The following is a 14,904-nucleotide window of genomic DNA, read 5'->3' on the forward strand; positions in this document are numbered from 1 at the left end:
AGCCAGTTGCATACTCCCAGACCTGGTAAATAAAGTGGATGAAGACACACTGAAATATATCTTTTGAGCCTGTCTTTCCACTGGATGGCAGTCGGCCTCAGGATTCTCCACATTTTTATTGTATCTCATAAGAACATGAAAGAGGACTTCCAGAACTGCTTCAGAAAGTGCAAACAATGATGGAAAGTGATCAAAGAGAGGAGTATTTTGCAGTGGATTAATGGAAGTGTGTCTTTTATAGCATTAAATTTATGATATAACGTTCATTGCATGTTTTGATCATCCCTTTTGTAGACACAAAGGTGTATATATTTTCTTAGATAGAATTGAAAATAAATTTTGCAAACTTCTGAAATGGTGTTTAAGGTAAGTAGTACAAATTTTATGAAGGTAATTTCCATCTGGTATCTGAGCTATTATTTTCACTTCTTTATTCACCTTGTTAAAAATTTATATTTTACCTTTTAAAAAATTAACCTCTAAGATCTAAATATTAGGACAGAAACACTACACTTGCTGGAAGATAAGTTACATAGAACTCTCTAAGACACTGGCAGACTAAAAGACTATTTGAATGAATCCTCAGTAGCATGGGAACTAGTACAAAAATCAACAACTGGGATTTCATCTTATTAAAAAGCTTCTGCACTGCAAGAGGAACCACCAACAGAGCTGACAGCCTGCAATGTGGAGAAAAATTATACAAGCTGTTCCTCAGACAAAGGTCTATCATCTAGAATATATAAAGAACTCAAAAAAAATCAGACCACTCTAAATATAAAGACCCAATTCAAAAATGGGTATCTGGTACAAGATATTTTACATTCAAAGAGGTATGATACAGTACCATCCTACATTAATAATACTAGAATCAGTTTTGGTTTGAAAGAATGCCTGCTATCAAGGAATCAATCAATCACAAATGCTGGAAAGGTTGAGGGGAGAAAGGAACTCTTCTCCGTTGTCATGGGAGTACAGAGTGGTGGAACCGCTGTGGAAATCAAAATGGAGATACCCCAAAAAGCTAGGATTAGAGGCCCCATTTGACCCAGCTATACCTCTGCTGGGTATCTTTCCAAAAGAATTTTTAAAAATCATACCACAGTGATATATGCACACCCATGTTCATAGTGGCACAGTTTGTAATAGCTAAAACTTGGAACCAGCCCAATTACCCAACAACTGGAGACTGGATAAAAAGATGTGGTTTTTTTTCTATAAAGTGAAGTACTACTCACCCATAAAGAATGAGAAACTGGAGTCATCTATAGATAAATGGCTGCTTATTGAGGCCATACTCTTAAGTGAAATAAATAAGACACACATGTGCAAATACCAAATACTTTCTCTCATGTGAAAAACTAAAAGTGTAAATCAAGGTTCAAATTGTATAATTAATAATGTGAAATAGGAAGAAATGGCTAAAGGAGTAGGGGAAGTGGGAAGGGTAGGAGAAAGGAAAAAAGGGAAAAGAAAAAATATAAGAGAAGGGAAAAATGGAAACAAAGTCTTTATAAACTGTGAAGGGTGGAGGGGGTGAAGGGAGGGAAGGGGTATGGGGAATAAATGAGAACCAAGATACATCATGTGAAGGTACAAGATCCCAATTATGCATGTAACTGTATTGTATACCTAAAAAATACCGATAAACCTAATGAAAAAAATTTAACCTCTAGTTCTGGTAGTACATTTTCTGATAAATCAAAATAAAAAACATGAATGGACTGGGGGTTTAGCTTAGTGGCACCACTCCTGCCATGCAAAAGCAAGGTCCTGAGTTCAATACCTGGTACCAAAAAAAAAAATATGGGTACACTTGACTGTATCAAAGTTATATCACACCCACTCTTATACAACTATCAAATATTTAGCATGTGATGAGTTCAACCTGATACATAAGTCCACATATAAGATACTGACACTTTTTATACTGTGGTGAAAAACTTAAGTTAGGAGCTAATGAGTTGCCTAAGACAGTAATATTTTTACATCCTTGAAACTTTGTTGTGATAAATTTTAAAAAGATAATTAAACAGAGATTAGAAAGCCTGTAATTGGGGATGGAGGAAAAGCATCAGAATAGGGCAGCAAGATTTTGGGACCAGACCATTTAGGCATGAATCTGTGTAAACATTAAGGAAATATATTGGGAAAGAACAAAAATGTTAAAATATAGGGGATGAGGTATGGTCCAGACCGAGCCAGGGATCTGCCCCAACCCCTGAAGCCCAGACAAACTTGTCCAGCCAAGGCCCACCCAGGAAAGAGCTGAACAGGTGCACAAGCTTCAGTCAGAGGCCCACACCATAGCGTCAGTGGTTTGAACACAGGAATTGGTGCACTGGTGAGCAGCAGAGAAAAGGCCTCCTGGTAGTTTGATGAAAATTGAAAACCACTGGGTGAGCAAAAAGTTGTCTCAATAAAGGCTCAGCAAGCTGGCTCTGTTGAAATGAGAAGACATGGAAACAAGTCCCAAAACCAGATTTCCAAATCACCTAAGGCAACCCCAAAGGGAAAAGAGATGAAACAATCTGATACTCAACTACTTGGACTCCTGAACTAGCAACAAAAGAGAATCAGCAAAAAATGAAGTCAGAAATAATTTCTCAGCTAAAGAAGAGATTGTGTCCCTAGTGCAAAACACAATTAATAAATCTAGAGCAGACACAGATTAAAAAAATAGAGGAGCTGAGGAACATGATGGAATCCCAACATAGAAAACAAATGGAATCGATACAGATGCAAACACATTTCCAGAAGGTTAAACAAACCATTGAAAGTTTACACAACAGAGTGAGCCAATGCAAAGATAGAAAAATCAGATATAGAACATAGGATTGTAATTAGTGACCAGAAAAAGAAAAATTTCTTTAAAATAATAAGGGACCATGAGAAATCAATCCAAGAGCTACTAGATGATGCAAAGAAGAAAAATATAATACTGATCGGGGTCAATGAAGAAACAGGAGAGAGTGCAAATGACATCAAAAATCTGTTCACAGAAGTAATAGCAGAAAACTTCCCAAGTAGGGAAAAAACAATTTGACATACAGATAAGTGAGGCATATAGGACTCCAACTAGCCATGAACCAAAAAATCTACATATAGGCATGTAATACTTAACCCTAACCCTAACCCTAACCCTAAGATTCCAGAAACCCAACAGAAGAACAAAATTCTGCAAGCAGTCAGAGAAAAGAAACAAATCACATAAAAGGAAAGCCTATCAGAATAACAGCAGACTTCTCAACACAAACTCTCAAGGCACGAAGAGCTTGGAGTGATGCATTTCAAACCCTAAAGGAAAACAGCCTCCAACCCAGATTGAGGTACCCTGAGAAACTACCTTTCAAAATTGATAGAGAAATAAGATACTTTCATGAAAAAAAGCACATGAGGAACTTTACAAATACCAAACTAACACTCCAAAAATTTTAAACAATATCCTAGGAAAATACAATGAGTATCACAACCCTAGGAAGCCCAGCAGAATGAACTCATCAGGCATGACAAGAAATTAAATGCAAAGGGGAAGAATTCAACAAAAAGACATGATATGACAAGGATAAGTCAATACATATCAGTTACAACCCTCCATATTAATGGCCTCAATTCACCAATTAAAAGAAATAAACTGGCAGAAAAGGTCAAGAAGCAAGATCCAACAATATTCTGAATACAAGAAGCACACTTAATTCAAAAAGAAATTCACAGACTGAAAGTTAAAGGGTGGAAAACAATACTCCATCATACTGGAACCCCCCCCAAAAGCAGAAGTAGCAATCCTCTTTGAAGATCAAGTAGATTTAAAAATCACTAATTAAGAGAAACAAAGAAGGGCACTACATCCTTGTAAAGGGAACAATCCAAGAAAAAGAGATGGTAATCATAAATATATATGCACCAAACACTGGTGTGACCAACTATATAAAACAAATACTAAGGGATATGAAAAAGCAAATAAGCACTAACAGAATACTAATGGGGGACCTCAATGCCCCACTGTCACAAATATATAGGTCAACTACACAGAAAATAATGAAATATTAAAACTAAATCAAACTCTTGAACAAATTAACTTAGATGTTTGTGGAGTGTTCCAACACAAAATCAGAATACAAGTTATTTTCAGATCCATCTGCATCATTCTCCAAAACAGACCACAAATTAACTCATAGAACATGTCTAAGTGCAAAGGAATTGAAGTGATATCCTGTATATTATCAGACCATAATGTGATGAAATTGGAAAAGAAACCACAAGCACATGGAAATTGGACAACACACTTCTGAATAACCAATGGGTCAACATTATATTAAAGAAGAAATCATATAGTCCCTACAATTAAATAACAATAATAATAATACAACCTATTGGAATATATGAGACACATTCAAAGCAGTCTTATTAGGGATATTCATAGCACTGAATACACATATTAGGAAAAGAGTGAGCACAATTAAACAACCTGATGCAGAACCTTAAGCTTCTAGAAAAAGAGCAGGACAGACCAAAAGCTCATACAAGGGAAGAAATTATAAAGATCAGAGCAGAAACCATTGCAATGGAGTCTAAAAGAACAATACAAAAAATCAACAAAGCAAAGAGTTGGTTCTTTGAAAGAATAAACAAAATTGACAAACACTTAGCCAACCTATCAAAAAAAAAAAAAGAAAAAAGAAAGAAAAGGCCCAATTCCAGGCAATTAGGAATAAAAAACATGAATTACAATACACCCAGTGAAAATCCAGAGGATCGTTATTACCAACTTAGAGAAACTTTACACCAATAAGATGGAAAATGTAGAGGAAATGGACAGATTCCTAGATTTTTATGAATTACAAAGTTGAACAAAGACGACCTAAAAATTCTAAAAAACCCAATATCAATCAATGAAATTGAAAACATAATTAAAAGCATACCAACTAAGAAAATCCTGGGCCCTGATCGCTTTACTGATGAATTCTACAAGACATTTAGAGAACTACTGCCACTACTGTTTAAACTGTTCAATGATATTGAAAGGGAAGCAATACTCCCAAATTCATTCCTGGAAGCAAGCATCACCTTGATCTCCAAATCAGAGAAAGACCCAAGTGAAAAAAAGAACTATGGATCAATGTCATTAATGAACATAGATGCAAAAATCCTTAATAAATACTGGCAAATAGAATGAAGATCATCAAGAAGATCATACACACTGACCAAGTCAGATTTATCCCAGGGATTCAAGGATGATTCAACATATACAATTCAAAAATGTAATACACTATATTAATAGAGCCAAAGATAAAAACCATATGATCATCTAATAGATCCAAAAAAAGCACTTGACAAAATTCAAAACCCATTCATGATAAACCCAACAGAAAATTGAGAATAGATTGTCTCTACCTCAATGTGATAAAATTCATCTATGAAAAACCAACAGCCAATATCATACTAAATGGTTCAAAACTGAAATCCTTCACACTAAAATCAGGGACAAGATAAGGATGTCCTCTATTACCACTCCTGTTCAATATAGTATTGGAAACATTAAGCCACCACAATTAGACAAGAGAAAGAAATAAAAGGAATGAAGATAGGAAACAAAGAAGTTAAATTGTTATTATTTGCAGATGACATGATACTCTATATAAAAGATGCCAAGAGCTCCACCAAAAGTCTTCTAGACTCAATAACCACATTCAGTAAAGTAGCTGGACATAAGGTCAACACACAAAAATCAATAGTTTTCCTGCACACAAAAAACAGACTCACTGAGAGACAAATGGGGCAAACAATTCCTTTCACTATAGCATCCAAAAAATTGAAATACCTAGGAATCCACCTAACAAAAGAAATCAAAGATCTCTACTCTGAAAACTACAGCACTCTGGAAAAAGAGATTGAAGAAGCTATCAGAAAAGGGAAAGACATTACCTGCTCCTGGGTAGAGAGAACCAACACAGTGAAAATGGCCATACCTCCAAGACTGCTATACAGATTCAATGCAATTCCAATTGAAATCCAGCAGCATATTTTACAGACCTTGAGAAAAAAATTCAACAATTCATTTGGAACAAGAAGAGATCTAAAATAGCAAAAGCAACTTTAGGCAATAAAGATAAGGTAGGAGGCATCACAACCCCCAACTTGAAACTATACTACAAAGCTACTGTGAGAAAAACAGCATGGTACTGGCAAAGAAACAGACTTGAGGACCAGTGGAACTGATTGAAAGATGCAGAAACAACTCCAGAAACACTCAACAACTTCATCTTCAACAAAGGAGCCAAACACCCTCACTGGAGGAAAGATAGCCTATTTATTAAATGGTGCTGGAAAAACTGGCAAGTTTTCAACTTGACAAAGATTAAAACCAGGCCTATATCTCTCATCATGCATTAAAATAAAATCAAAATGGATTAAAGATATAAATATTAAAAAAGAAGCACTAAACTGGCTGGAAGAGAGGTTAGGTAGAACTCTTGATGATGCTGTTGTAGGAAAAGTTGTTATGAATAAAACCTCATTTGCCCATGAACTAGCACAATCAACAAGTGGGATGCCTTCTTATTAAAAAGTTTCTGCACAGCAAGAGAAATAACCAATAATGTGAAGAGACAACCCACAATGTGGAACAAAATTTCACCAGCTGTTGGACAAAAATGTCTACTATGTATAGTATGTAAAGAAGTTTTAAAAAATCAGACCTCCCCAATTTAATCCAAAAATGGGCATCTGAAATGAACACACATTTCTCAGACAAGGAAGTAGAAATAGCAAATAAACATATGAAAAAATGTTCACCATCACTGGTCATTTGAGAAATGCAAATGAAAACAATGCTGAGATTCCACCTCACCCCAGAAAGAACGGCTAATATAAAAAAAAAAATCAACCAATAACAAATGCTGTCAGGGCTGTGAGGAAAAGGGAGCACTGCTCCACTGTGGGTGGGAGTGTAGACTAGTGCGATCTTTGTGGAAATCAATATGGAGATACCTTAGACAGCTAGGATTAGAGGTTTCATTTGACCCAGCTATCCCTCTGCTGGGTGTATTCCCAAAGAATTAAAAGAATCATACCACAGTGATATATGACACCTATGTTCACAGTGGCACAGTTTGTAATAGCTAAAACTTGGAAGCAGCCCAATTGCCCATCAATGCGAGACTGGATAAAGCAAATGTTTTTTTTTAATAAAATGAAATATTACTCGGCCATTAAAAATTAGAAATTAGAGACATTTATAACTAAATGGATGCACATTGAGGCAATACTCACAAGTGATATAAATAGGACACACTTGTGTAAGTACTGAATAGTTTCTCTAGTATGAGGACTAAAAGGTATAATAGATAACATGAAATGTGAAGAAAAGGAACAAAGATGAAGGATAAATGGGACGAGTAGGGGGAAGGAAAGAATAGAATGGAATTAATATGAGAAAATGAAAAATAATAAAAACAAAGTCTTTGTAGACAGGGAGGTAGGGAGGAAGGGAGGGCAAAAGAATAGGGAAAAATAAGAACCAAGGTCAATTATGTAAAGGTACAAATTTTCAACAATGAATGTCTTATTGTATACATTAAATGTCCCAATAAAATTAATTTTAAAAATAAAATAAAATGTAGAGGAGGGGGTATTGGCTCTAGTAACTGTTAGCTTAGAGTACAGGAGGTGTTAAGCAGTAACAGTCCTCAATTGAAGTCTTAGTTTCAATTCTAAAATTATATAACAGTATGACTCCAGTATTATTTTAGCTGTTTCTCCAAATTATTGAAACTTTTTTTCCATTAAGTTTATTGGTACTTTTTAGGCATACAGTACAGTCACATTCATCATTGGATCTTGTAACTTTACATGATGTATCTTGGCTCTTTTTTCTTTCCCATACCCCTGCACTCCCTTCACCCCCTCCCCCCTTCCCTGTTTACAAAGACATTGCTTCCATTTTTTCCTTTTCTTTTTGCTTCTTTCCTTTCCCCTACCCTTCCCACTTCCCCTACTCTTTTAGTCCTTTTCTTCCTATTCCATGTTATCAATTAGACAATTTAAACCTTACTTATACTTTTACTTTTTCACACCAGAGAAACTATTAGATATTTACACATATGTGTCCTATATATTTCACTTAGGAATATGGTCGCAATATGCACCCATTTACCTATAAATGACTCCAGTTTCTCATTCTTTATGGCTGAGTAGAATTCCATTTTATAGAAAAAACACATCTTCTTTATCCAGTCTCCAGTTGATGGGAAGTTGGGCTGTTTCCAAGTTTTAGCTATGACAAACTATGCCCAATGAACATGGGTGTGCATATATCACTGTATGATTCTTTTGGAAAGATATACAGCAGGAGAATAACTGTGTCACGTGGAACCTCTAATCCTAGCTGTTTGAGGTATCTCCATATTTATTTCCATAGTGGTTGCACCAGTCTGCACTCCCACCAATAATGGAGAAGGGATCCTTTCTCCTCACAACCCCGCCAGCATTTCTTTTTTTAAATATCATACTATAATCTTTTTTTAAATTGAGTTTATTGGTACATTCTAGGTATACAGTAAAGTTACATTCATCATTAGGATCTTGTACCTTTACATGACAGGTCTTGGTTCTCATTTTTTCCCCTTGTCACTGCCAACAGCATTTCTTATTGTTTAATTTTTTGCAACTTATTGAAACTTTAAATAAAAATACAGACTGGATTTTATTTATTTATTACAAGCACGTTGACTGGCTCAGAAAGAATAAATAATCTATCCAAAATCATTTATGTAGGTAGAGGAGTTGTGGCGTTTGTGGTCTCTCTCCCAAAAATCTATGTGTGATTGTTTTTTACTGTTTCAACACAGTCAATTCGTTTCAGATATCACCAAGGATAGGACTCTAGCCGAATTTGTTGTGTTTGTAAGATCTGGATCATGGAATACTGTAAGCTGAATTCATATCAATCTATAATTCTCAGCAATTCTAGCTGAGCATGGTTAATGGAAGCTAAGAATTGAAATCACCTTAACCATGATTTCTCTAAAACAAAGTCCTCATTGAATTACTGTGAATTCACTTTTGTGCTTGGTACCAAATGACCTGAATTTCCTGTTGTTATTATTGAATAGGTTTTTGGTTCAGTATATATTTTACAGCAGCTTTTACATCCTTATTCCTCAAGCTATAAATTATAGGATTCAGCATGGGGGTCACTACCCCATAAAATAAAGAAATCATCTTGTCCAGAGTTTGAAACTTGTCCTCCCCTTTCGTGTCTTGGCTCTTGGGTTTTGCATACATAAAAAAGATGGTACCATAAAATACAATCACTACAGTCAGATGAGCTGAGCAGGTGGAAAAAGCCTTGCGTCTTCCTGTGGCTGAGTTCATTCGCAAGATGGTGTACAGGATGAACATATACGAGAAAAAAATGACCAGAAGAGGAAGAACCAGGAAGGTCATATTTGATATCATCATGGTAATAATATTGAGTGATATATCAGCACAAGCTAGCTTGAGGACAGCTAAGATCTCACATGTGAAATGATTGATAATATTATTCCCACAGAAGGGTAATCGCATGGCAAGAGATGTTTGAACAATTGAATTTATTCCACCAGAGAACCACGACACACAAGCCATCAGGACATACACCCCCTTTCTCATGATGATGGGGTACCTCAGAGGGTCACAGATGGCCACGTAGCGATCAAAAGCCATCATGCCAAGAAGCAAACATTCTGTTGACCCCATGGCAAATCCAAAGAACATCTGCACTGCACATCCACAGAAGGAAATGTTTCTCCTCTTTGAGATTAAGCTCACCAGTGTTGATGGAACAGAGGAAGATGTGTAGCAGATATCCAGAAAAGAAAGGTTCCCCAGGAAGAAGTACATGGGAGTGTGAAGACGGGAATCAAAGATGCTTGCTATGATCAGAACACCATTGCCAGCTAGAATCACTAGGTACATAACTAGAATCATAGCAAAGTAAATGACCTCAGTCTTTGGGTAACCTAAAAGACCCAGAAGAAGAAATTCTGACACAAATGTCTGATTAATCATACCCATTATATTCACTTCTAGTATATCAAAAGAAAACCTAAGAAAATACATCTACTGACAAGAAACAAATAGTACAAAATACCTGAACAATAATTTTTTTAGAATGCATTGAGTTCTTGCTTGAAGTTCTATGACACTTATCAAATGATGTGTATTTCTTGTATACAATGAAGTTGGAAATATCTTTGCCCATTGCCAACATGTGACTATTTACCCATATTTAGACACACATGCATGATAGTAACTTTTCCTGTGGAGGACACATTCCTCAGTTGTAGTTTATAAAGCCCCTGGTTAATTATCAACTAAAAGGCTGACTTCATTCTATCTGCTGCAGCAATGATCAGTGGAAATACTATTCAATAAGGACTGAAATATTCATTCAGTAATTACAAAGTAGTTGAAATATCACAGCAATTTTTAAAAATAGATTTCTTTTCAAGCCTGACACTACATATCTTATGTGTGCATTTTATCAATATTCAATCAAAATAAATGAATAGCATATTCTAAACCTTAACATCTGATTAAATCAAAATGTATAATAGATAATGTGAAACAGGAAGAAATGGTCCATAGTGTATATATTTCATGCTGTTTTACAAAATACAATATTCTTTATATTGTCTCCATTTTTTTCCAAATATAAAAAATAAAACTTGACCAAGACAAAGCAGGTGATAAATAGTAAAGGAGAATTTGAAGATAAGATCTTTGATACAAATTTCTGGTGATACATTCACTAATTTTCACATACATATTAAGCATCTGATGATAATGATAATCTTCAGATCTTCTTTCAGTGTCCAGCATAGGTCCCAAGATCTGAATTTCTCCTAAGTGCCCAAGATAATGTTTGTGCAATTGGTCCTAAAGCACTTGAGTAGGAGGCTCTAATATACACTGAGCTGGCATATTATCAAGATGTTTTTTATTCAAATAGGTTTTCTGTTGGTTTATTATATTCACTGTGATAAACATCTGCAAAAATTCAAACTAATTCTTTTGTGTCTTAAAGAAAACTCCAGATTGATGCCATGTTGTTAAATATAGAAGGGCACATTTTAAAAAGCAGAATAAACTTCTACAAAACCACTAGAATAATTTTAGGTTATCATTAACAGCCTACCTTGAAACTAGTCATATTCCAAACAAGGTCAGAATAAAGAAAAAATGGAAAATATTGCCACTGTAAATTGGGAAAATAGGAAATATATGTGGAACTATGTATATCTAAATATTGTAATATGGGTTATAATTATAGATTTTTCCAAGAAGGGAGAAATTTAGGAGGAACAAATCAAACAAAGGAGACTTCAAGAGTAGTTTCAAATTTAGGTTGGGTCCCAAAACATTAAAATGATAAGAAAAGAGGGGAATTAGGCAGGGGAGTCAAATAGGAGAAGGTGAGCCAAAATTTGGAGATTCATTACATCTGTTCTGGACAAAAGCATTTCTGAGGAGGAGTAGTGGCAAACACATCTGAGAAGGAAAGCGAATCATGTAGAAAGCTTCTGACACCAGGGAAAAAGTTTGGCACTTCTTTTAGTGAAGGAGGAGTCCAGAGTTAGAAAGTAAAGATCACTGGATGAGTGCTTAGCCTAGGACTTTAATATCTATATAAGCTTGACTTCACACGGTATGAGATGAGAGTTTTGAACAGAAATGTAGCTAAAAGGGATTAAGATATTTAGTTAGTGGGATTGTCACTAATTGCTGACTAGATATAAAAGCCATTCTTTCTATAGTCATCATCAGTATGTATTTAGGTCTTTCATGGAATAATAGTTTGGGGAATTTCAGCACATGAGATTCCTATTGTGTGATAGCACCTATGAAAATTACTAAAGTAAACATTAGTTTTAATCATAAATTCATTATAATTAGAATATTCTCTGCACATGGAAGCATTTAGTAAAAAATAGAAATAGAAATTTAAATCTGAAGAGATAAACAAGAGTATACAATCTAAATCTTATGAAAAACTGAGCCCAAAAGAGATTGTTAATTTTTATTTATCCATTTTAAGAATAGAAGCTCATAAAGAAGAGGAGAGAAGAGAGGAAGGCAGGGGAGGGGAAACAGGGAAAATCTTCATTTAATTTAGCCACTTGTATTGCAAAATCCTATGTCTATATCTTGCACTGGAAATAACTCACTAGGCCAAGGTTACATGGGAAAGATCCAAAACCAATTCTCTTTACATTACTACATCACTTGATTGGTAGCACTAAAATTTATATAGATTTCATATATCAACAAGAGAATGGTCAGTGAAAACCACATAGAATATGGGGTCATAAAGATGAACCCTCTGTACTCATTCAGCAGTGCCCAGTGACAGGACAGTGATAGTATACTTGTTCCACAGTACTTTTGTGATAAATCAAAATTCTCCTCATATGAGGTGTAGAAGTTAGTCATGGGGTACACTGGATAAAAGTGAGCACTTTGATCAGTCTAGTTGTAAAAGGAAGAAGACAGCATAATATTGACTTACCAGGACACAAGGCAATATTCTAGGTCGTGCCTTCTTGGGGGTCTAGGCTTGGAGAGCCTTTGATCTTCACATTCTATATAAATGTTATGACTGCACTTTCGGCTACCTGAACTGCATCTCCTGACATTTGCTCTAAGACCTACCCTCCTAGGCTCCAACTCCTCTCACTTGTCTACGAAGTTAAGTTGACCTTGAGCCGGGCCAGTGTTTCTCTTTGATTTTCTTCTGCTCCCAGCACGTTAGATTGGTTATCTTGTATATTGAGAGGTAATAAGAGACATAGGGAACAGTTTGAGCCTCTTGCTTGTCCCTCTACATCTAAATCTAACACAGCTCTTAAACAATTTCTCTGTAAAGTATTTGTAGATTAAAGTTGAGGGCAATTTAGTATGTGCAAGTTGTTCATTTATAACAGGCTTTAACTTCTAAGCATCTTTCAGTCAGTACTAACAAGCTTCCATCTAATGGAGATAATCACCAGTTTGTGCACTGCAACTAGACAGAGTTCACATAATTCTCACTAGGACACATGTGACATACAGTTAGCATAATGGAAAAGTATCTCAGACTAGAATCAAGGTCTTTGGCATCGATGTCTTTGTTGGTGATTATATGGACTCAGTTTTCTCATTTGTAAAATAATTATAAAAATACTTACCTTGATTTTCTCACATAAGTATAGTAAGGAAATAAGGAAGTAGTGTATGGAAATTGTTTAGTTATTATATATACATAAATAATAAGTCATAATTGCAAGTGTATTTGGTGAAAATAAATTGATAACTATATTTCTTCAGATTACTTATATTATAAGTACATATTGGCTAACAGCTTTCATTCCAGATTGGGTGTAATTGCTTTTAATTATGGTACAATTTCCAGTATTCAGGGCTTACCTTTATAATGATAAATTATTTCCACCTCTCATCAGAACAAAGCACATTCATCATAATATTTATTTCAGTATTCTAATTAAACTCATCTTCAAAAAAGTTACCCAATTCCAGATATAGTAAATATTTTTATGCACTAGTCATTATAAATGTTCCCAATTCCCAAAGCAATTTAAAGTTGAAGTGAGAGATCTACGGAATGGAGAAACTTCTGCTGTGACAAGGAAAATGTCTCACAGACTCAATTAAGCAGTAGTATGACAATAACTTGTAGTTGCACTTAAGTTTCAAAAAGAGGTAATATTTCCTTGCCCATGCATCTTTTGAAATTAAAGGTGAATATTCACCAAACAATGAAATGTGATAGATTTTTAATTTAAATTTATTTACTACAGCAAAGTTAATTAAAAGAACTTAATAATTCAAAGAATAATTACCAAAATGAAATCCTATAATAAAAAATTATCTGATATCATGAATGAAATGAAAGATCATTACTGTGAATTAAATATGTCATTTAATTTTTAGCTTATTTTCTCCTAATTGTTGTTGATAAGTTAATTTCATTCAGGATGCCATTGTCAATCTTTTTGCAATAAAAAGAAATGTCAATAATGCAATAAATAAACCCATAGGATAATAATAAATCAATATATTAAAGCCACAAAAGTGTTTTAACAGTCCATAATTAATTCAGGGCACAAAATTCAGATATGTAAATATTGCATGATATAATTAAAATGGCTATTAAGTTATAGTGTAGATTTATTGAAGTTCCATGTAAAATATTTGGATTAATTAACTGTTAAGACATTAGGAGCAATATTTTTCTTATAATTACTAGCACGTACTACAAGAACAAAATAATAGATTTTTGTAAGAGTTTCATATGTGCATATAACCTTCTTAAAGTTGTATCTACCCCGTTACTACCTCTTACCTTCCCTCCCTCTGTTCCCTGTTCCTTCTCTAACTGTCCCCTTCTCTGTTCATGTCACCTTTTTTCCTAGGTTTTATATATTAGATAAAACATGTGATACTTGTCTTTATGAATCTGATTAATAAACCAGATGTTAATAAACATGGTGATGTATAGTTTTATTTTCTTGCAACTGATGTGATTTGTTTCTTCCTTATAGCTGATATATACATATATATTCACATTTATTTTATTTATTTATGCACTAATGGGCACTTAGGCTGATTCCTTAACTTAGTTATTAGGAATAGTGCTATGATATACATGGGTTAAAGTACCTCTATCGTGTTTCGACTTTGATTTATTCAGTTATAGTATACCTAGGGGTGGTATAGCTGGGTCAGGTGGTGGTAGTTATCTTTTTAGTTTTTGGGAAACATCCATACTGATTTCATAGTGGCCATACTAATTCACATTCCCACTAGCGGCATATGACTGCTCCTTTGCCCAGCATACTCACTAGCTTTTTTTTTTTTTTTTTT

General features: G+C 34.6%; 1 protein-coding gene across 1 annotated transcript; it reads right to left on the reverse strand.

Moving 5' to 3' along the window:
* Positions 1-9,102: 9,102 nt before the first annotated feature.
* LOC104855542 (olfactory receptor 13C3) lies at positions 9,103-10,138 on the reverse strand. The gene has a single exon (XM_010614425.2). It carries the CDS (start codon positions 10,099-10,101, stop codon positions 9,103-9,105), a length of 999 nt encoding a protein of 332 aa, XP_010612727.1. The 5' UTR covers positions 10,102-10,138.
* Between the last annotated feature and the right edge of the window lie 4,766 nt (positions 10,139-14,904).

This window comes from Fukomys damarensis, unplaced genomic scaffold (assembly GCF_012274545.1).
Source record: "Fukomys damarensis isolate Sample0158 unplaced genomic scaffold, DMR_v1.0_HiC HiC_scaffold_36, whole genome shotgun sequence".
Lineage (NCBI taxonomy): Eukaryota > Metazoa > Chordata > Mammalia > Rodentia > Bathyergidae > Fukomys > Fukomys damarensis.